The sequence below is a fragment of the Mesoplodon bidens genome (assembly GCF_964165515.1).
Source record: "Mesoplodon bidens genome assembly, chromosome: 14".
NCBI classification, from domain to species: domain Eukaryota; kingdom Metazoa; phylum Chordata; class Mammalia; order Artiodactyla; family Ziphiidae; genus Mesoplodon; species Mesoplodon bidens.
In genome coordinates this window covers 31,328,787-31,351,883 of record NC_138170.1, presented here as the reverse complement: position 1 = coordinate 31,351,883, position 23,097 = coordinate 31,328,787, and the positions used below count along the sequence as shown (strand labels likewise).

At 37.3% G+C, this 23,097-nt stretch overlaps 1 protein-coding gene across 2 annotated transcripts in view; it reads left to right on the top strand.

The window, feature by feature from the left end:
* The window catches only part of APLF (aprataxin and PNKP like factor), a 92,729-nt gene extending 69,992 nt beyond the window's left edge, over positions 1–22,737 (top strand). For both annotated transcript variants that reach the window (XM_081253495.1, XM_081253496.1), the window contains 2 exons: positions 15,287–15,333; positions 22,219–22,737. In XM_081253495.1, coding sequence (XP_081109621.1) covers positions 15,287–15,333; positions 22,219–22,421 — 250 coding nt within the window. In that variant the 3' untranslated portion in view covers positions 22,422–22,737. The remainder of the gene's footprint in view (positions 1–15,286; positions 15,334–22,218) is intronic.
* Positions 22,738–23,097: the final 360 nt, after the last annotated feature.

The following is a 23,097-nucleotide window of genomic DNA, read 5'->3' as shown; positions in this document are numbered from 1 at the left end:
TTGGGTTTTAATTGCGGCATTGGGGTATTTGTTGAAGCGTACGGGATCTTTTGTTGCAGTGTGGGCTCTTCGTTGTGGCGCGCAGGCTTCTCTAGTTGTAGAGTATGGGTTTTCTCTTTCTAGTTGTGGTGCTCAGGCTCCAGGGTGTGTGGGCTCTGTAGTTGTGGCACACAGGGTACAGAGCGCATGGGCTCTGTAGTTTGCAGCATGTGGGCTCTCTCATTGAGGAGCGCAAGCTCAGTAGTTACGGCATGTGGGCTTAGTTGCCCCGCGGCATGTAGGATCTTAGTTCCCTGACCAGGGATTGAACCCGCGTCCCCTGCATTGGAAGGCAAATTTTTTACCACTGGACCACCAGGGAAGTCCCTCCAGTAAGGACTTTTTTATCTGCAACTTTGTTGAATGAATGAATGAACTTGAAATAAATCAAACTACCAAAGAAAGAAATAGGATTCCATTCTTAGAGCGCTTTAATTCTAGACAACTGTCTTTCTTAGATAATTTTGAAATATAGGTTACTGAACCTACTGCCGTTTTTGAAATTGTTGCTATTTCTATGATTTGGTTTTCAATAAGAAGGCAGGGTATATGCCCAGTAGTGGGATTGCTGGGTCATATGGTAGCTCTATTTTTAGGTTTTTAAGGAACCTCTATACTCCATACTGTTCTCCATAGTGGCTGAATTTACATTCCCACCAACAGTGCAGAAGGGTTCCCTTTTCTCCACACCCTCTCCAGCATTTACTGTTTGTAGATGTTTTGATGATGGCCATTCTGACTGGTGTGAGGTGATACCTCATTGTAGTTTTGCTTCGCATTTCTCTAATAATTAGTGATGTTGAGCATCTTTTCATGTGCCTCTTGGCCATCTGTATGTCTTCTTTGCTGAAATGCCTATTTAGATCTTCTGCCCATTTTTTGATTGGGTTGTTTGTTTTTTTGATATTGAGCTCCACTGTATATTCTTGCCTCCTTTATCAAAGATAAGGTGACCATATGTCATCTTATTCGGGTTCCATGTAAGTTAAGCAAAAAAATCCTCCTTGACCATATTTCCACGTGCAATTCTCTACTTAAATGTAACAAAAACATTTCGTTTTTAAAACAAATTGTGACGGGCAATGAAAAGTGTACACTGTACACATTTTTTGTACAGTGGATACTGTACAACAGTGTGGGATGGAAGAGATCGTGGATCAAGTGAAATGAACCACCACCAACCAAACCAAAGGCTGGTCTTCATCCAAAGAAGGTGATGTTTTGTATATGGTGAGAGTCCTCTATTATGAGCACCTTCCAGAAAACCAAATGATTAATTCCAACAAGTACTGCTCCCAATTAGACCAACTGAAAACAGCACTCGACAAAAAACATCCAGAACTAGTCAACAGAAAACACATAATCTTCCTTCAGGATAATGCATGACTGCACATTTCTTTGATGACCAGGCAAGAACTGTTAGAGCTTGGCTTGGAAGTTCTGATTCATCCGCCATATTCACCAGACATTGCACTTTCAGATTTCCATTTATTTCGGTCTTTACAAAATTCTCTTAATGGAAAAAATTTCAGTTCCCTGGAAGACTGTAAAAGGCACCTGGAACAGTTCTTTGCTCAAAAAGATAAAAAGTTTTGAGAAGATAGAATTCTGAAGTTGCCTGGAAAATGGCAGATGGTAGTGGAACAAAACGGTGAATATGTTGTTCAGTAAGGTTCTTGGTGAAAATGAAAAATACGTCTTTTATTTTTACTTTAAACACCGAAGGAGCTTTTTGGCCAACCCAATACTATGATAGCATTATTAAATAAATCTTTAATATCTCAATATTCTGTCAGGTATCCCAGTTCCCTTACAGTCTCATAATATTTTTTTTTTCCTTTTGTGTCTTTGCATCCAGATCCAGTTAAGGTCCATGTATGACAAAAAGTGGCCATGTTTCTTAAGTTATTTAATCACTAGGTTTCTCTTTGTTTTTTCCCTTGCAATATATTTGTGTAAGAAAGCTGACCATTTGTACTGAGGAGTAGCCCTTAGTCTGGGTTTTGCTGATTGCATTACCAAATGGTCATTCATTATGTTCCCTTGTACTTCCTTATAATTGATGGTTAGAAGCTAGTTATGTGTTTGTTACAGATCTCTTACTTTAGTAGTACTTTGTCTCTGAAACACTACCTGAGTTAGAGATTTCACTCTGCCTTTTTGAAGATTCAGATTCAGAACTTAAGCCTCTCAGACCTCCCAGGAACTCAGCAAATATTTCTTGGGAAAAATCAGCCTTGTGTTTGGGGTTCCTTTAGTTTCTAGACTGTTGAGACAACACCATGAGATCATGATAAGCTGTACTAATTTCTCTTTCCTAAAATAGTGTGCCCCCACTTGGTCCAAATCTCTTATCCTTAGCCCACACTAAGAATTGTCAAAGGCTTCTACGGAAGAAAGGAGCCAGTTATTGTCAGCTCACCTAGGAAGGACTTTTTCCTCTTTGGAATTTTAGATAATATAAAATTCTCGTTGCTCCCACAATTCACTCATAAATATATTTTTAACCATTTATCAAGGTTTTTTTTTCTAGTTGTTAAAACAAGAGTATTGGTCTACCGTGATGTCCTGCACCCTTTTCAGAAGCAAAATACAAATATGCCTATTTGAGGAGAATAAAAACAAAATGCAAAGCCTTGCTAAGAATAATAATGATGGCAAAAATTGCTGCCTTTATTTCATCAATCTCTTTAAATGGGGGCAGAGTAGGGAGTAGTCAAGAGAAATTACTCAAAGGCCAGTGACTCACATGTACTAGTAGAAACTTTCATATCTATATCTAAATATATTTGTATGTATGTATATTGTATTTTTCTTTTTCATCTGTTGAGCTGCTTGGTGTCCTTGTTTCCACTTGAAGATAAAATCTTAAGTTTTTTTCTCCCTCATTAATTTTAATTATAGTTTAGAGAGACTCTTGGAGAATGTTAGATATGATTGCTTACTCTGACTACTGTTTTACAAATAAGGGAATGGAAACAAAGAAAGATTGAGTTGCCTAAGACTCCAAAGCTAGTGAGCTCAAAACCAAGTCTCTTCCCTCCTCCAGTCCAGCACTTCTCTGTGTTGTGGCCTGATTCCACCATTGTTAGCGCTTCTAAAGTATTGATAGTGCTTGCCTTTTTAGCCACATGGCAAAATAATATTTTGGAGTTAGAAAAAAAAACAAAACCCAGATAAAGTACTTTGAAGAAATCGTGAATTTTTCAAATCAACAAGATACAAGAAACTAGATTGTAGAAGCATGCTATATATTTATATATCCTTTCTTGTCACATTATCATTTTTAGTTAGGCAAAAAACACATGTAGTAAATTTATGTTGTATCATTTCTATAACTAAATTGATATAATGTTATGAGCTATTTTTTCTTTTAACAATACTGATTTGCAAGAATAAATTATTTTTTTAGCCATATACTGTTTAGTGCTGTTAAAAAATGATTTAAAGAAGACAGTTTGGGTGATACAAATTAACTTTAACACTTTATGAAACAGATGGTCTCCATTTGGAGAAGTGCAACATGGGGCAGAAGACAGGAAGTTTTTATAGGATGAAGAATAAAGAACAAGGAAGAGAAAAATAGAAAATGTCTGATTGGCTGGGGCCCCATAGTCAACCTTGTTTGGGGTGAGAAGGGACAAAGAAATAAGTATAGAGCCCAGAGTTGGTTTGGCCTGTGGGGATTGGCTGACTGGATACACGGTGTCTCTGGTCAAGCAGAGCATTTACAGGGACCTGAAAGTTATCTTAAGTTTCAGTTTGCTGACATGGCACCCTAGGCAGGAGTGGCTCCATCTTGGTCCTAGATGTTTGTTTCAATAGTGCTAGAATATAAGCCTACTGTATCAGAATGATAAAATGTTCTAAATTAGCTTGCTTAAAAGCAAGTTTTTAGGTAAATGCATGCCAGGTTTTTCCTGTAGCCATAGAAGAAAAATATTGAAGCCTCACTGATCATAAAATAACCCACAAAATCAGCCAGAAATTAATATATTTAGAAAAGTAAAGATATATATGTTCTAAAAGTAAAGTTGTGATAAGCCTGTATTCCATGATGGTTGACACATTTGGAAGAGAGATGAAATTCATGAGCTAAAACATCTTTGTTTGCTTTTTATCTTTAAAAATTTGCCTTCAGGGCTTCCCTGGTGGCGCAGTGGTTGGGAGTCCGCCTGCCGATGCAGGGGACATGGGTTCGTGCCCCGGTCTGGGAGGATCCCACATGCCACGGAGCGGCTGGGCCCGTGAGCCATGGCCACTGAGCCTGCGCATCCGGAGCTTGTGCTCTGCAACGGGAGAGGCCACAGCAGTGAGAGGCCCGCGTACCACAAAAAAAAAAAAAAAAAAAAAAAAAAAAAAAATTTGCCTTCACAAAACAGGATAAGAATTATTCTCAAGTAAAAACAAGTATTCTCTCAGGTGAAATACTAGGTTGGCTTTTAATTTGTTTGCTTCCCAATCTTACCTTCTAATCCCTTGAACGTGTCCAAGTCAGTTTCTCGTTTTGATAAATCTAGGTGATCTCAAATGTTGTATAATACATTAAATAATCTTAATCTTATACTGTATCAGCTACCTAAATTTATATGGTATCCTTTGGTAGTTACAAGTATTGTCATCTGTGGTCAAAGTTTTTATCACTAGAGAGCAAATATGCAAACATAAAACTGTACATACATGGGTATACTTAATTTTCAGACATTTCATCCAATGAGTAAAACATGAGTAAAATAGAAAAACAGATATGGCTCACATATTAATAAATGTATTCTATAATAAAAATAAAGATTCCTATAGCCCATATAATATAGGAGATTGATGTTGAAAAAAGTATCTTTAATTATTAAATTTTATTTTTTCTAAAACTACAGGCATTATTAATATTTTCTCTGACATTATACTTTTAAAAATCTAGCAAAATTAAATCAACTTGAAAAATGATAATTTGAAAGAACTAGTTGTTATCATTTTCAGTATCTCACGCATTTAACCAGTTTTTTTCCCTTTGCGCTGTACACTGCAGCCTGTCAGAAGACTCGTTCTGTTTAATGCATTTGATTAGCTTAAGGTACTTGTCTAAATTAGAACATTAGATACTTAATGTCCAGGATAATCCAGTGATTGCTGTGCTTGCCTCTGACCCACTTCCTCTGGTGCACAATAGGATTTTATTCAGTGCATTACTCCTGTTCTTATTTGTTAAGTTAAGCACTAAACTTAGAATATATGTACACTAAAATGAACAGAATCCATCTTCAACCAGCTTAGTGTAAAAATGTAAAGTCAAACACGTATATTGTCCTAGATTTACAAAACCTTAGGTAGGCATGTATAATACAAATGAAAGTGTTATTGCCTTCATGTTTTCCAGAAGCCAATGCCCCATTTTTTTTATATTAATTATAATACTTTCTAAGAGGGATCACATAAGGAAGTGTATCAGTCATCAACTATAAGTGCTCTCATTGTAGTAAATCTGCAATATGATCTGTATAGTGTGAAAAAGCATAAGTGTTTTTGCCACAAGCATAATTCATTGATATTAAAATTGCTATCTTAAAAATAAATAAATAAAATGAAATTGCTATCTTTTTTTATTTGTTGATCCAGATTTATAGCTATGATCTAGTCTTTTCCTATTTTCTCTTTTATTTTCAAAGTGTTCCAAGTTATTGCAGTATTATCTTAATTGATCCTGTATACAAATGTACACCTTAAACTACAAGATACTGATCTTTAGAAGCTGCTTAATTAAAAAAATAGGAATGTGTGTGTTTAGTGTAAATTCATATTATATTATTTGAGGCAAAATAAATAGGTTTTAATAGGGAAACTCTAATTGCCTCGTAGTTGAGATTCCCAGAATCAGTCATGTGAGGCTGTCAATTATTTTATTTGTAGTTAAGAATAATCAAAGTTGATGGCATTTTTTTTTTTTTTTTTTTGCGGTACGCAGGCCTCTCACTGTTGTGGCCTCTCCCGTTGCAGAGCACAGGCTCCAGACGCACAGGCTCAGTGGCCATGGCTCACGGGCCCAGCCGCTCCGTGGCATGTGGGATCTTCCCGGACCGGGGCATGAACCCGTGTCCCCTGCATCAGCAGGCGGACTCTCAACCACTGCGCCACCAGGGAAGCCCTGATCGCATTTTTATAGGGTCTGTATATATAGGAAGTAACCTGTCATCACTTGCCACGCTTACGGTTCTTTAATCATATGTAAGAATACAATGTTAGAAGAAAGTATCTTACAGTAAATGTTAATCACTGGCTGCACAGTTTTACCTGAGACTTGACTATAAATTTTTGTTTAACTTCATTTAGAAATAGCAGTAACAGCAACAAAAAAGAAGTAGCAGTAACAACATTGCTACTTGACATGTAATGTGTCATATAGCCTTGACAAAATGTGCTGGAGTGTCTTCTGTGGTTTTGTTTTTCTTTCTCCTTTATTTGAATATACATTCCCTTTCATATTAATGTTTGTTTTTCTTTGTTATATTTAGTGTTAATTGCACATGTATACAGATTTTCAGAGCTCTCTTGGCAGAGATAGTAAATTGTAATGATTTTCAATTAGCAGATTGACTACTTTCTCTTATTTTATGCTGGCTTACTCTTTCAGTATTTAATAAAGACCATATCTGTTAATTTTCCTTTTTCTCCTAAATTTGAGACTTAGATATTTGAAAACATAGGATTCATGTTTTTGCTTTAGGTTTTAAAGTAAGTGTTGAATTTCAGAAGTGCAAGATAAATTATTTTGGAATGAAAAACATATAGTATGATCATTTATTCATTGAGTGAACATTGAGCATCTGATATACTAGTCAGTTTTATAGAAGTTGATGTAAAACAGTACTTTAGGTTCATTTTAAAATTTTGAGTGGTAGGTTTGGTATTAAGTTATCAAATTTTTGGAAGTAAACAAAAATAAGAATTATTATTCTGTTCTTGTCACTGCCTAGTTAATTTTTAGGTAGCTCTTTATGATGGAGAGATAATGGGTTTTTAGATCAGCAGACTTAGGTTCTAGTTATGGTTATGCCAATTCTGTAGCAAAACTTTGAATGTCGTTTGATTTTCCTAGGCTTCAGTTCCTCATGAAAACAAGAAGGTTGGATCATTTGTGCTCTGGGGGCCTCCATTCAATAGTGGGGAAATCTAGGACAGAGAGAAATATAGTCATATTCATAAAGTCAGATCAGTTACATTCATGGCTACTCTTCCTTAACCTTCTTTGCTGTCTCCTTTTTCCCACCTGTAATTATTGCTGAGCCCCAGGGTTCAGTTCTTTGATCCTTTCCCTTCTCTGTTCTGTTCTTATTCCCTAGGTGAGCTAATTCAGGGTAATGTCTTCAGACTCAAATGTTTATTTAAATGCCTGCACTTCGTTGTAAAATAAGGCAAACTTATGTCAGAAACAGACCTCTTGATTTTTGTCATGAAAACAGCTCTTTCCCAAGTGTTCTCCACCTTTGTAAATGACTTCACCATTCACATAGTGTTTAGGCCCCAAACCAAGAGGTGCGCTTGATTCTTCTCTTTTCTTTTTTTTTTTTTTTTTTTTTTTTTTTGTGGTACGCGGGCCTCTCACTGCTGTGGCCTCTCCCGTTGCGGAGCACAGGCTCTGGACGCGCAGGCCCAGCAGTCATGGCTTACGGGCCCAGCCGCTCCGCGGCATGTGGGATCTTCCCAGACCGGGGCACGAACCCGTGTCCCCTGCATCGGCAGGCGGACTCTCAACCACTGTGCCACCAGGGAAGCCCTCTTCTCTTTTCTTCACATCACGCATTCAATCCATCAGCAGTTCTTGCCATTTCAACCTTTAAATACATTAAGAACCTGACCATTTCCTATTTCCTCTACTTCAGTCGTCTTAGTCATAACCACCGTCATCTCTGACCTGGTGTACGACAATAGCTTCTTAACTGATATCCTTGTTTCTTTTCTTGCCCCTTAATAGTTCATTTTCCACACAGCAACCAGAGCAATTCTCTAAAAATAAGTCATATCATGTTGATTTCTTGCTCAGAATCATCCGATAGCCTCCCACAAAACTCTTTACCATGGCTTACAAGTTCTTCTCTGACTTCATTGCCTACTCTTTTCCTTCTCCCTCATTCTCCTTGAGCTATACAAATCTTTGTTTTTCCAAATACCCTAGGGCCATGGCAAATTTGAAGACATTTTTTATTTTCTCTTACTGAGTGTTCTTCCTTCAGATATGTATTTGTTATTCATGTGTCTATATCATTAACACCAGAAATGCTTTGGAAAGTGTATATTTTAAAATATAACAGCTCATAAAAACCTGGTGTAGTTATGAGTGTATACATCTATCTTTAGAACCCAAAGATTTAAAAAAAGTCAAAAAACAGGATTTTGAGGCCTGCTGAGTTACAGAAAATGTTATTTGTGGAAAAGGTTGATATAAATCTTTTATGAATGAATTCTAAGTATTTCCATTCATTATTAGGAATAAGTCCTGGGTGGAATTTTGCATTGTCCTTGAAAGTTATTTCAGATGTTCATATGTCCCCAAAGAGCTGTACAGTATTGCCACTTAGCCTTAACCCAGGGTTATATGAAAAAGACTTTCTGCTTTATTATTAATAACTGATTTTTAAAAATAGGATATGCATGGGCAAATGTTATAAAATATTCTATAAATATGTGAAATGCAATTGGAGAAATATTCAACAATAATAATTATATGCATTATTGAAGGAAAAATTCAGCTTTCTAGTATTAGTTGACAATTACTTTTACTGGCATATAGAATTTTTAGACATTGTTGGCTATCTTTTTTTTTTTTTTTTTTTTTTTTAATTTTTGGCTGTGTTGGGTCTTCATTTCTGTGCGTGGGCTTTCTCTAGTTGCAGTGAGCGGGGGCCACTCTTTATCGTGGTGCGTGGGCCTCTCACTGTCGCGGCCTCTCTTGTTGTGGAGCACAAGCTCCAGACGCGCAGGCTCAGTAGTTGTGGCTCACGGCCCTAGTTGCTCCGCAGCATGTGGGATCTTCCCAGACCAGGGCTCGAACCCGTGTCCCCTGCATCGGCAGGCAGATTCTCAACCACTGCGCCACCAGGGAAGCCCTGTTGGCTATCCTAAAGTAAAATTGATTTCTGTTTCTATAAATAGTTGACACCTGTAAAATGCTTAATGGCCTACAAATGTTTATGCACATCACTTCATTTAATGCTTCAAACAACCCTGTATGAGGAAAGCAGTATTTTCCCTGCTTTACAGATGAGGAAGTGGAGACTTGGTCACAGGACTTGCCCTGAATCACATAACCAGTAAACTGTAGTTTGAATTCAGACTCGGTTCTTCTGATCTCGAAACCTGAACCCCTTCCACAACATAATGCTGGTGATCTAAAGTTTAACAAGCCAGATGAGAACTGGTCCAAGTCACAGTGGCATCTGTCTCTTAAGCGTTGGTGAAGGACACTCTGTGTTCCTGTTAACCGGAGTGATTGATTGACTAGAGCTAAGTGTCCTATGATGCTGAGCAGTCAGTATCTCAGGAACCTGATTGCAGTGGAGTCTCCTTAATATGGTTATCAGATTTTCATTGTTTCCTGGGGAAGTAATATGAATTGTTAATGGCAGGAAATTCTAACATATTTTAGTCCTAGGTTTGTGTAAAAAGCTTCTGTGAGTACTTTGATTATTAACTTTGTAGGTGTGAATGCAGAGCAATTTCAGCACATTGACATTCTTTTCAGCCTAATGAGAATAGGCATTCTTTGGCTTATATCCAACAGAAAAACTGCCTTTCAAAGGATAGACTGCTAAAAACATCACGATCCATGGATTACAATTTCCAAAAATAAAAAAAATTAACATTAATGTAAGAAAACTCATCAGTCTAGAAGTTATTAGAAATCGTGTTTTGTACCAACCAATGAGAATTTTATTGCAAATGTTTTTTTTTTTAAAGATTGACATTTTTTTTTATTTTATTTATTTATTTGACTCCGTCGGGTCTTCTTTGCTGTGTGCGGGCTTTCTCTAGTTGCGGGGAGTGGGGACTACTACTCTTTGTTGCGGTGCACGGGCTTCTCATTGCGGCAGCTTCTCTTGTTGTGGAGCACGGGCTCTAGAGCTCAGGCTCAGTAGTTGTGGCACATGGGCTCTAGAGTGCAGGCTCAGTAGTTATGGTACACGGGCCTAGTTGCTCTGCGGCATGTGGGATCTTCCCGGACCAGGGATCGAACCTGTGTCCCCTGCATTGACAGATGGATTCTTAACCACTGCGCCACCAAGGAAGTCCCACAAATGATTCTTTCAAGCTCTTTTCAACAATCATTTTCTTAAGAAATAATAGTATAGATAGCAAAAACAAGTGTCTTTCTTCCTCTTAAATAGGAAAATAGAAAATATATCATCATTTTGGAAACTCATGTAAAAGCTTAATTAAAAAAAAACTCTTTTTGAAGGAAAAGAGTTGATTATATTGTAGTAGGTAGATAATTTATGAAAAATGTAGTTGAATGCCACCTTGTAAAAGGTACGCTTGTAAGTGCTATAAAAGATATTTAAAATTGTAAGAAAAACCCATGACCTCCAGCAGCTCATTTGGCAGATGATGAGATAATACACACACACACATTTGTGTTGAAAATTTAGATGACAGTATAAGAAATTATGTGGTAAGTATCAAACGGTGGATATGGACAAGATGTTCTGGAGATATTTCCCAGTAATTATCTGAGTTGTTTTCCCGCGCAAGGTACTTAGACAGGCAGTGTAGAGTTAGAAGAATATTCTTGGCAAAAAGGCTGTGAGCAGTATGGAGATTCCTTAAAAAAACCTAAAAATAGAACTACTATATGACCCAGCAGTCTCACTACTGGGCATATACCCTGAGAAAACCATAATTCAAAAAGAGTCATGTACCACAATGTTCATTGCAGCTCTATTTACAATAGCCAGCACATGGAAGCAACCTAAGTGTCCATCGACAGATGAATGGATAAAGAAGATGTGGCACATATATACAATGGAATATTACTCAGCCATAAAAAGAAACGAAATTGAGTTATTTGTAGAGAGGTGGATGGGCCTAGAGTCTGTCATGCAGAGTGAAGTAAGTCAGAAAGAGGAAAACAAATACCATATGCTAACACATATATATGGAACCTAAAAAAAAAAAAAAAAAAGGCCATGAAGAACTTAGGGGCAAGATGGGAATAAAGACACAGACCTACTAGAGAATGGACTTGAGGACATGGGGAGGGGGAAGGGTAAGCTGGCTGGGACAAAGTGAGAGAGTGGCATGGACATATATACACTACCAAATGTAAAACAGATAGCTAGTGGGAAGCAGCCACATAGTACAGGGAGATCAGCTCAGTGCTTTGTGACCACCTAGAGGGGTGGGATAGGGAGGGTGGGAGGGAGGGAGAAGGGAGAGGGAAGAGATATGGGGATATATGTATATGTATAGCTGATTCACTTTGTTATAAAGCAGAAACTAACACACCATTGTAAGGCAATTATACTCCAATAAGATGTTAAAAAAGAAAAAAGGCTGTGAGCAAGTGCCTATCAATGGCAAAAAATCAAAAACTTTTTTCCCGAAGTAGAAATGAAGGATTGGGCTGCAAATAAAGGTGGAGGGACCTTGAAGGAGAGGATAATTTAACATTCAGAATACTTAACTTCTTTACATTTAAATTGCTATGTAAACAAAACATGCCTAAAATTTGTTTTTGAGTATGTGCTTTTGCACATATAAATGTGATGATACATTTTTGTTTCTGCTTTGGCTCATTTTCATATTGAAGTCTATCTATTCTGTGAGTTATAGCATCAAGAAAGAATAAAGTTTTTTTGAAAATACCCCAAAACAGGAAACTTTTGAACCTGTCCCAGAGGATATTTTTTCTTCATTTTCAATGAATTAACTAGCAGAATCTCTATTGATATTAATTAATTAATACTTTTGTTTTAAATGGGAAGTTTGATCCCTAAGTTAAATGTGGAAAAGTACCAACTCAGCTAGTGTCTTCTGGTCTACATTGCAGTCTTAATATCTGCCTTTTAATGAAAATAGCAAGTTCTCCTAGGAAAGGATGGAAACTATTAGCAGAACCTCAGAGAAACAGCTTTTTCCCCTCTAAGGCAGATGAGAATCTGCACATGGAGCTGAAATTTTCTGAGCACAAAATTTCATAACACATATTTCTGCTCCTCCTTTTTGCAATATACCAGTGTAAACTTTTTTCCCTATTCGTTTATTCTGAAATGGCTTGCCTTTTCCTAGGTAGTGTGTGAGGTTAGATTATGTAAATGGAGTATGTGAGTGCAACTGTGAATGTGTTCCAAGATGATGGGGAACCACCTTGTGCAACTTTTGGGTTGAACCATTACCTCCATCCCCACCGTGGTTTCTTTCTTTTTTTTTTTTTAAATTGGGGTATAGTTGTTTTACAATGTTGTGTTAGTTTCTACTGTACAGTGAAGTAGAGTTCCCTGTGCTATTCAGCATGTTCTCAATGGTTATCTATTTTATACATATTAATATATATATGTCAGTCCTGATACTGTGTCTTCATTTGGCCTTTTAAAAAAGTTACTCTTGGGGCTTCCCTGGTGGCGCAGTGGTTGGGAGTCCGCCTGCCGATGCAGGGAACACGGGTTCGTGCCCTGGTCCGGGAGGATCCCACATGCCGCGGAGCGGCTGGGCCGGTGAGCCATGGCCGCTGAGCCTGCGCGTCCGGAGCCTGTGCTCCGCAACGGGAGAGGCCACAACAGTGAGAGGCCCACGTAACGCAAAAAAAAAAAAAAAAAAAAGTTACTCTTCCTTTCAGTCTTGCTAGCCTGACAGTGGATGTCCACAGTCTTTTAACTGGTATTTGGTACACAAACTGTACTTGTCTCCATTAACTCACTTGGTTTCATTTCTATACTTGTTTTTTTTTTTGCGATACGCGGGCCTCTCACTGTTGTGACCTCTCCCGTTGCGGAGCACAGGCTCCGGACGCGCAGGCCCAGCGGCCATGGCTCACAGGCCCAGCTGCTCCGTGGCATGTGGGATCTTCCCGGACCGGGGCACGAACCCGTGTTCCCTGCATTGGCAGGTGAACTCTCAACCACTGCGCCACCAGGGAAGCCCTCTATACTTGTTTTTAAAGTCTGACATTTAGTTACTTGAGAGTTTCGAAAGCAGCTTTTGAAGGAGGCTCCAGTAGCAAACAACTAAGACCATACTGAACTTTTCAATAATCCTGCTCTGTTAAGGGCAAAGCAGGAAAAGGTTAGGACTTCTTGGTACCTGAAGCAAACATGTATTAAAAGGAAGGAGAAAAAGCCTTTAAATCTCAAATGACTGTAGATAGATAATAATAATAATGAGGCATCTGTGTAGAATGTTAGCACTTGAAGAATCTTGATGAAGATATATGGAATATCTGTGTACTAATCTTGCCACTTTTCAGTAGTTTGACATTTTTTCAAAATAAAAAGTTACTAGTATATTTTACCACAGTAATTAAGAAAAAGATTTTAGGGCTTCCCTGGTGGCGTAGTGGTTGGTGGTCCACCTGCTGATGCAGGGGCCGCAGGTTCGTGCCCCGGACTGGGAGGATCCCACATGCTGCAGAGCGGGCGGGCCCATGGACCATGGCTGCTGGGCCTGCACGTCCAGAGCCTGTGCTCCGCGGCGGGAGAGGCCACAACAGTGAGAGGCCTGCGTACCACAAAAAAAAAAAAAAAAAAATCCACAAGATTTTAAAAAGGTTACCAAAAACAATCTCAATCAGCAATTTTTTCCAGATTATTGATGAAAAATACCTTTGGTATTAATGTCCCCCATTTTTTTGTTTTACCTCCCCTGATGTCCAACATTAATTGTACTTTAATAAAGACTGAATTAAACAAGTTAATGACCTGTGCCAGCATGTTCAGTAAGGAAAGATCTTCCCATGAAGCATCATGGCAGCTTTCTTCATTTGTAGCTCCCTTCATCACATTTAAGTTATCCAGTTTATTTCTTTCAACTTTGAAGTTTCTTTTCCATCAAAAGGTAAAATTTGTGTTAATTACCCCAAACACACAATCTTTGGTGAATCATTTTTCCACTTTTCAAAACTATTGAGTTATGACCCCAGTTAATTGTGTGGTTGCACTCTCATACTGTGTTTAATGCTCATATTTTAGGAAAAGTTACCCCAAAAGAAGAGATATTAGCAATAAGAAAAGTCGCTGACACCTGACACAGAGCCTGGAATGTAATAAGTGGCCCATGGCTATTTCTTGGACCACTGATGACTGAATCAATGGCTAACATTAATTACTTACTGCCTACTACGCCCATAAACTGAGGACTTATTGTGTATTACTCCTGAATCCTCACAACAGCTTCATCTGAACTGTATACCTCAGCACATGTCTACTGTCAGCGCTCCCCCGCTCTCCTTTGTCAGTCCCCTAAGAGAAAAGTACCCACCAAATGGATCATGATCAACCAGTTGCTGCTTTGGGGTTTGCTGCCTGGGTAGTTTTGTACTTTGTGGAGGATGTGTTGTATACGCAGTGTACCCAAACATTTGTTTAATAAAATGATAGAAGCGATCATCAATATATATAATCAAAAGTAGATATTCCAACAGTAGTTTCTGTTTGACTTTGGGATATGTTATTATAAATTTCTGGATGCAAACTGACTTTCTTGTTTTCTCATAACAGTTGATTGGTGTTCTTTGGAGAGACATGACTTACATGCTTTTGTCTTTGGATTCTAGAAGAGCCTTAGAAATATCCTTTTAGATATTACACACACACACACACACAATTTGATATTTTGTGTTATATACTTTATATACTAATTTACCTCATATCTTTATATATGTGATATATGGCATTGACATTTTAGAAATACAGTATATTGTATTATATTTTATTTGTCTCATACTGCCTTTCTGTAGAATGTCAGTCATGAGGGCAGAGCTTTATCTGGTTCATCACTCTGTCTTTGCATCTAGAAGTATGCCTGGCATGGAGTAGGCACTCAGTAAATGTAATTAAAAAGCAAATGCTTTGTACAGCATGGTGACTATAGTTAACAGCAACAACAGTAACAAAGCAAATGCTTTTCAATAAGAGGTTTACTGCTAATTTTATTCATAGGTTAGTGAGTGCTTTAGTTTAATTTAGATAGTCCTATTCCTTTCCAGTGACTGTCAAACTAGACCTTATATTTGCTTTCTTTCTCCCCCCGCCCTTTTTTTTTTAAGGAAGAATCCCCAGCACAAGATAGAATATAGACATAGTACATTTCCAGGTAAGTAATTTTACTTCAGGAAACTCCAAATGAAACCTTCAAATGGATTCTCCTGTTAAACCTAGATACAGTTTCCAGTTATTGTGAATTTTTTAAATCTCTGCTTCTGTGAATTTGTTGAATTGCTGATTTTAATAATTTTCTTAGATTTAATAACTGATGAGGGTTTTTTTAAATTAATTAATTTATTTATTTTTGGCTGTGCTGGGTCTTCGTTTCTGTGCGAGAGCTTTCTCTAGTCACAGCGAGCAGAGGCCACTCTTCATCACGGTGCGCGGGCCTCTCACTATCGCGGCCTCTCTTGTTGCGGAGCACAGGCTCCAGACGCACAGGCTTTGTAGTTGTGGCGCACGGGCTCTAGTTGCTCCGCAGCATGTGGGATCTTCCCGGACCAGGGCTCGAACCCATGTCTCCTGCATTGGCAGGCGGATTCTCAACCACTGCGCCACCAGGGAAGCCCAACTGATGAGTTTTTATATAGCAGATGTTTTCTACAATCATTGTCCAACAATATATATTTGCCTTGGTATCTGTTATGATTCTTTTGTTTGCAAATACCTTAAAACAAAATCTCAAACTGGCCTAAATGATAAAGAGATCATATTGGCTTCTATAACTGAAAAGTCCAGAAGCAAGGCTAGATTAGACAAGATTTGTTGCTTTGGCTCATTAATAATGTCAATAATGTCACCAACAACCCAATTTCCTTCCATCATCCTGTCTTTAGAGGGTGATTTTTATCCTAAGACTGGCTTCTCTCCCCACCAAGGAACTATATGCATCCTTATTCAACTGGCTAAACTCCATTTAACATGGTGAACTCCCCATGTTTACATGTAAGGAGAGAGAGAGACTCTCACTATTCCTAGGAAAAATCATAAAATTAACTTTTTTAAACTGGCTTAGGTTACATTCTTATTCTTGAATTAATCACTGTGACCACTGATTAGTTTGTTCCACCCTTGGAACCAAGGCAGAGTCCCTTTCTTCAGAACCACAGGGATCCCCAGTAGAAACTAGTTTTGGAGAAGGAGAAGGGGAGATAGACACCAGAGATGCAACTATCGAATGACCGTCAGTTCTGTTTACATCAGTCTGTTTTACCTTCTGTTTCCCCTGCTTCTAAACTCTAATATTTTTTCCCGTTAACAAATTCTGGCTTCTTCGTATCATTTATATAATGCAGAGGCCGATTCATCGTCCAGTATTTCTGCCCACAGAGTGAGAGAATAAAATGTACTATCCAGGCTATGCCCACTTGCCTTTGTATATGTATAAACACAGCCAACTTGTAACCAAGTGATAAAAATAATTAATTTCACCACAAGGGAATTCTATTTGCTATTTCTTATTGAAACACACTTCAGTGCTTTAATACTCCATATACAGATTTAATCACTTTATCTGAGCTAATATGGTACGGAGTTTATATGTTATGCTTTTCTTTATTGGGGCTGTATCTAAAGCTATAGCATTTGTGGTTGTTAAATTAACTTTCCTTTGAACAATAATGTAGTAATATTTGATTAAAACTCTATTTTATTGACAGATTTCAGCACTGCCCCATGAAAGAGCATTTGACACATTTGTATATCTTTACAGAACTAGGAACCATTTTCCTAAAACCGACAATATGCATCATATGGCATAGTTAAAAGTATCTGAATTTTCTTTGAAAAATCTCTTTGAATTATCACTGAAGTGTCTTCTGAATGAAGAACGTATTTTTAGAACAATTAACTTTTCTTAAGAAAAACTGTTTATTTTGTTGGAAAGACAGTTTTTTTTTTAAGTATGATATTTTAATGTAACAGTTTAGCCTTATATATTTAAGGTACTTTCAAGAGTTGTTATGTGGCAATATAGTCAGAATATCTCTTCCTACTCTAAAAACCTATAAATTAAGGTGACTGGGGTATTTAAAATATTAAATGTTGAGGTCTCATATTTCTTAATTTAGAGACATCTAAAATAAAATGCTAACATACTTTTCTTATTTCCCAAATCTTTAAAGTTTAACATTACCCAAGATCTTAATCTGATTTATGTAACAATTCATTCACTCATTTATTCATTTATTATGTGTCTTCCAAGTGAGCAAAGTTACAGAGATACATGAGAACCAGCTCTGGCTCTACATGCTTGGGGTGAGATGCTCTAAAATCTTGGAGGAAAGGGATGGAGCACTTTTTGCCAGGGTTTATCAGGGTAGACTTGATAAGGGAATTTTAAGTTGGTCTTTAAGATGGTAGGATTTCAATTATCTTTGTTTCTTAGCTTTGTGTGGGTGGGTATAGGACATCCCAGACAAAGTGAATAATAGATGAGTCAAGGACATTGAGTAGAAAATGGAAAGTTGTGTTTGGAGTTAGAAGGTGGATCAGTTTAACTGACAGGGAGAGTCTCTGTAGTTACTGTGAATGATACTAAAGGGATGTATTGAAGTCAGATAATAGAAGCTCTTGAAAGCTAGACCAAAGAGGTACCTGCACTGACAAACAATGGTGAGCCAGTATTTTACCCCTGATGATGAGCAGTCTGAGTTAGAGTAGGGGAAGCCTTCTGGAGATTAGTTAGGTAGTTGAATAAAGGACCAGAACTAGTCTACCATGAGAGTAGGAAGATAGGATTGGATACAAGTGAGATTTTGAAGGAAGAGTCAATAGGATTTGACAACTGATTGGTTGTGGTGTGGGGGGTGGGTAGGATGAGGTAAAGGAAATAGGAATGACTGAAAATTAAAGTACAGATTATCAGGAGGCTGGAGATGATAATAGAGATCAGGAGGAAGAACTAGGTAGTTTGTGGGTTTTTTTTTTTTAACACATGTTAAATTTGAGATGGGGGTATCATAAATACATAATAAAACACTAAAAGTTAATATAGACCATATACTATATACCAAATACTATAGAATTTTATAATACAGAATAACTACATGAAATTCTTATTATTTAATTTCTGATTTGTAGCACTCCTAAAACACTTCAGTTTGTAAAGTTCTTCCACACATGTAACAGTTTATGCAGTGTATTCCAATTTTTGTAGGTTTGACTGCTATCATCTGTTAAGCTTCTTGTATATCTAATTGGTTTAAAATTTCATTAACTTTCCACACTTTTTCATAGTGCTGCAGTTTTAGCACAACATATTGAATACAAGAGTAATCAATGCCAGGAAAATTTTATTTTAAACTTTCTTAGCTACCTTACTTGTTGACAGCATTTGAAAGAAATTATCATCAGCATTTTATTACCTGATTATTGCAGTCATTCTTTCTGGCTTTGATTATTATGTGGTAGTCATGATTCTAGGTGATCAGTACCATTCATGGCTCAAAATTTAGAATGTACTACTGATAGCTATTTTCATATTTCTCTAGTTCTGCAGTTGTATGCACACATGTGCTTATGTAGACTTTCTTCTTTTCAGAAGTAGAAATTAAAAGATCTAGAAAGAAAGCTATTAAGGAAGGTTGGTGAAACTTAAATGAGATTCTGTAAACTGCTGCTTACTGTGGGGAAACCTGAGAGATTTTGGAACATATAAAAGGCTAATGCAATGGTGTTTTAAAAAAAGAAATAAACTTAATGTATAATAAAGTGGATCAGACCTGCACAAACTGCTTTCCCGAAGTTAAAATATGAATACCCAACTAGTAGCTTGGTCTTTAGTAGTAAAATGAGGCATTTAAAAATGTTTATTCTTATAGTATGTAGTAAGCTTTCATCTTTAGAGATGCTGGGCTAAAGTATTTTTTCACTTAAATGAAAATATCCTAACTAGTCCTAAGATATACTAGAAAAGAAAGGAAAATAAAACCTGAAGAATTATTGATGTTAAGCTGTAATGAGACATCTGTCTTATTATTGCCTATTACCAGAAAACTATTTGGAGAAAGTCAGCAATTTGGAAAGATTTTTTTCTCCATGTAAAAATCTTCCAGCATGTATGTGACACAGTATACTCTTCAGTAGCTCTGCAGACTTGGTTCTTGGGATAAGACTTTGATGGTGAAATTTTAAATTGTACAGGAAATATTGGATACAAACTTCCGAGTTGTCATTCTGTTATTATAAATTCCTCTGCATAAATAGAAAAGTCAGAAATTACCATATCCTAATACCAAATAGTTAATAGCATGTTGTTTCAAATATGTTAAAGAGTTTGTTACTTTTTCTAGAGGTTGTTATTTTTCATTATTATGGTAGAACAGTGTTACCCATCCATTTTTAAAAAAAGTGACAGCTTATTTCTCTTGTGCTGCTTTCAAATACTCAAGCTGTCAGCCTGTCTCTGCATTTCATATTCCTGTAGAGAAAATGAAAATTCCTGCTTTGTCCTTAAAATTAGAACTTTGGAGTTGGGAAGGATCTTTGAGGTCATTTAATCAACATCCTTTGATTCACAGATAAAAAGATAAATTCCATTAAATCCCTTGTTCATTGTCATGGGCTTCATGACACAGATCTTTATACTTCTACACTCCTAGTCTATCTCTTTCTTAAACCATGCTATTTTTTAAAGAGACTTCTTGTTGGTTGAGGGGAATGGAACACCACATAAAAACAGCAAAAACTAGCAGCTAGAAACTTAAAAGTGACTTATGTGAAGATAGAGGAAAAATTATTCCTTCCAAGTTCACCTTGATTTGGAAGAAACAAGCTCACTTCTGATTTCTTAGACATGTTCAACAATTATATTTCAAATAAGGTAGCTGCAGTGTAAGAAAATGTTAAATGTAGGCTCTTATTTTTTCAAAAACGGTATTACGCTATTTAATTCTGTGGAAATCTATTGGAAGTCACAACTACAAAAAATAAAACTATAAAAATTATATTTTGCTATTGATTAAAAATATTAAACAGCTACTACTCCCTCTCCTGTTATTTTTGTACTTCAATAAGCTTTTCACTAACCGTGGTGTTCTGTGTACAGTTTTGGGGTCTTGGCTTGGGATCTTCTATGATGTGACTCCCATGACTGAGTTGTCTGATTTTCTAACCAACAAGCTTGTCTGAGAGGCTTTCTTTGAAATTTTTGTGTAGCAAACAGGAGGGTTTATATGAACTTTACTGGCTTCATCACTTTAAATCTGGATATTCAGATACCATGCTTCAGCTTGCTCAGAAAATACTTGCATATGTGTTTTTTCTTGCTTTCTCTGAATTCCCTTTGCATAAAAACTTATTAATTGTTATGGTAAAAACAGATATTTGATTCCTAGGTTAGGTGCTAGTCATATTTATTTCAGATCCATGCCTCCTGAGATTAATCCCACGATTCAAGAAATCATGAAATAATTCAGATCAACAGGTGCGCGGATTCAGAGCATTTTCCAAGTAAGGAAAGTTGCGTTATCTCTATGGCCCAGTTACACTGAAAGGCAGAAATTTATTTCTCTAAAAATACCTTTAGCACTTAAAAAAAAAAAAAAAACCCCTCCCATCTAGATGGCATTTGTATTGTGGAATATTTAAAGTCACTACTATAGAATTTGCTACAAGTGGGCCCATTTAATTGATTCCACAAAGATATCAGCATTCAAAATCCTGAAATGTCAACCTGGGACCACTAACAAAGGACACAGAGCTGAGTTCCGGCACTGACTTGCCCTTATCATGACTTTGGCTCTTCAGGTTGCAGCGGTTCACCCTGAAAGTCTGAGCAGAGCACCACACGGGGCACAGATGCTGGTCACGGTGCCTCCACAGCTTTTTTTTTTTTTGCGGTACGCGGGCCTCTCACTGTTGTGGCCTCTCCCGTTGCGGAGCACAGGCTCCGGATGCGCAGGCTCAGCGGCCATGGCTCACGGGCCCAGCCGCTCCGTGGCATGTGGGATCTTCCTGGACTGGGGCACGAATCCATGTCCCCTGCATCAGCAGGCGGACTCTCAACCACTGTGCCACCACGGAAGCTCCCTACCTGTTTCTTAAATGCTCCACATCATCCTAGAGTCTCTCACTGCCTTATTTTAAACCAACTCTGTTGCTCACTGTGGAAAGAAAAGAAAACAGAGTGGGATGAGGGAAGAAATGAGTTTTGAGACAGAAGAATTCTAGAATTGTAATTCTACTATTATAATGTTATTTAGAAATCTGTAAATTCTAATGGCTGTTACCATAGTAATCCTAGTCTTATTGAAGCATGAGCTAAATTTTCCAAAGTATGTAAGCTTATATTTCCTCATTTGGTCACAACCCTGGTGTGTCAATCAGATTGTGCTAGGTTTGCAGTGATAACAAACGGTCCTCAAATTTTAGTGCCTTACAACGATAAATAGATGTATTTCTCCTTCATGTTACATGCATGTAGCTGCATGTTGGCTGTGGCTCTGTCTCACGTGTGTTCTCATCCTAACTCCAGGCTGAAGGATCGGCCTCTATCTGGGACACACTGTTCTTCTAGCAGAGGGGAAATGGCAATAGCAGAACCACAGAAAGGCCCTTAAAGCTTCTCCATGGAAGCTATTACTTCCACTCACTTTTCTTTGGCCACGTCTGATGTCAGTGGGGGTGGGTAAATACGATCACATCACAGGGAGCGACAGTGAATTACTGGGACAAAAATACATTCTACCACAGTGGAAGGTAGGGTAGCATGAATATGATTATGATATTATTAAGGAACCATTATGATGAATCTTAGAGGACATTTTAGTCTTGGGAGCCTCATGGTAGGAAAAGTTAGAATTAAGCAAATGTTAAAAAAAAGTTAGAATTATAACAAATGAGAGCTTTATCCCCCGTTCTAGAAATTCGTAGTAGTTAGCTTTGTATTAAGTAAAATTAATTCTTCTTGGCAGAAAAGGATATTTTACAGTTAGATGTTTCTAATCCCAGGTTGAGTGGCAACTAATGCATTAGGTACTAAACTGTTTTTCAGTGAGAAACATTTCAGATGAAGATGACAATGTTGGCCAACCCAGTGAGTACAACCTGAATGACAGCATTACAGACGATGAGGAAGAAGAATATGAGCCAACAGATGAAGATTCCGACTGGGAGCCAGGAAAGGAAGACCTAGAAAAGGAAGATATGGAAGGGCTTTTGAAAGAAGCGAAAAAGTTTATGAAAAGAAAAAAGTAACTCTCCTCTGCAGTAATATATGGCTCATATTTGCCATTTCTTCGTGGAAAAATAATTCAGGAACTAAGGAAGCACTTAAGTGATAATTGTTTTCCTTCTTTTTATAGTTATGACTTTACTATTGACTCTTTACAAGTGAAACACTGAAATGTCACCCTTCAGTGTAGTGGATGGAATTTGTTTTGTTGCTTTGCTTTTTCTATCCTATTTAAAGCATCTGGAAATAATAAGCAGACAGAGTTAAAAAGAAATAATTGATATTTTTCATGTACTTTGTGTGTTTATGATAAAAGTAAAAGCCATAGGTTGCACAAAACACTGGTCTCTTTTCTTTTTTTCCAGAGATTCTGTCTTTATATAGAATACTTATGCCAGTATAACCAGGCAGATTACATAATTGGTGGGAAAGCATGCTTCTTTCATTCCTATTAAAGTAATTCTTCAAGCAGAACGAGGCTTTAAAAAATAGCAGCCATCATATAATGGCTGTTATTTTTTCTAGAACCCTAGATGTGAGGTTTGCAATTTCATTTACCACTTTTATTCTTTGAAACAGGGAAATCAGTACCAAATGGATACTGCAAATAGATTCAACTAGACTGTAGAAGAGAAATGTCCACCATGTTGGGGATGTTATTTTGTGTCCCAACTCTGTAATTTACTGTATGTCTGAGTT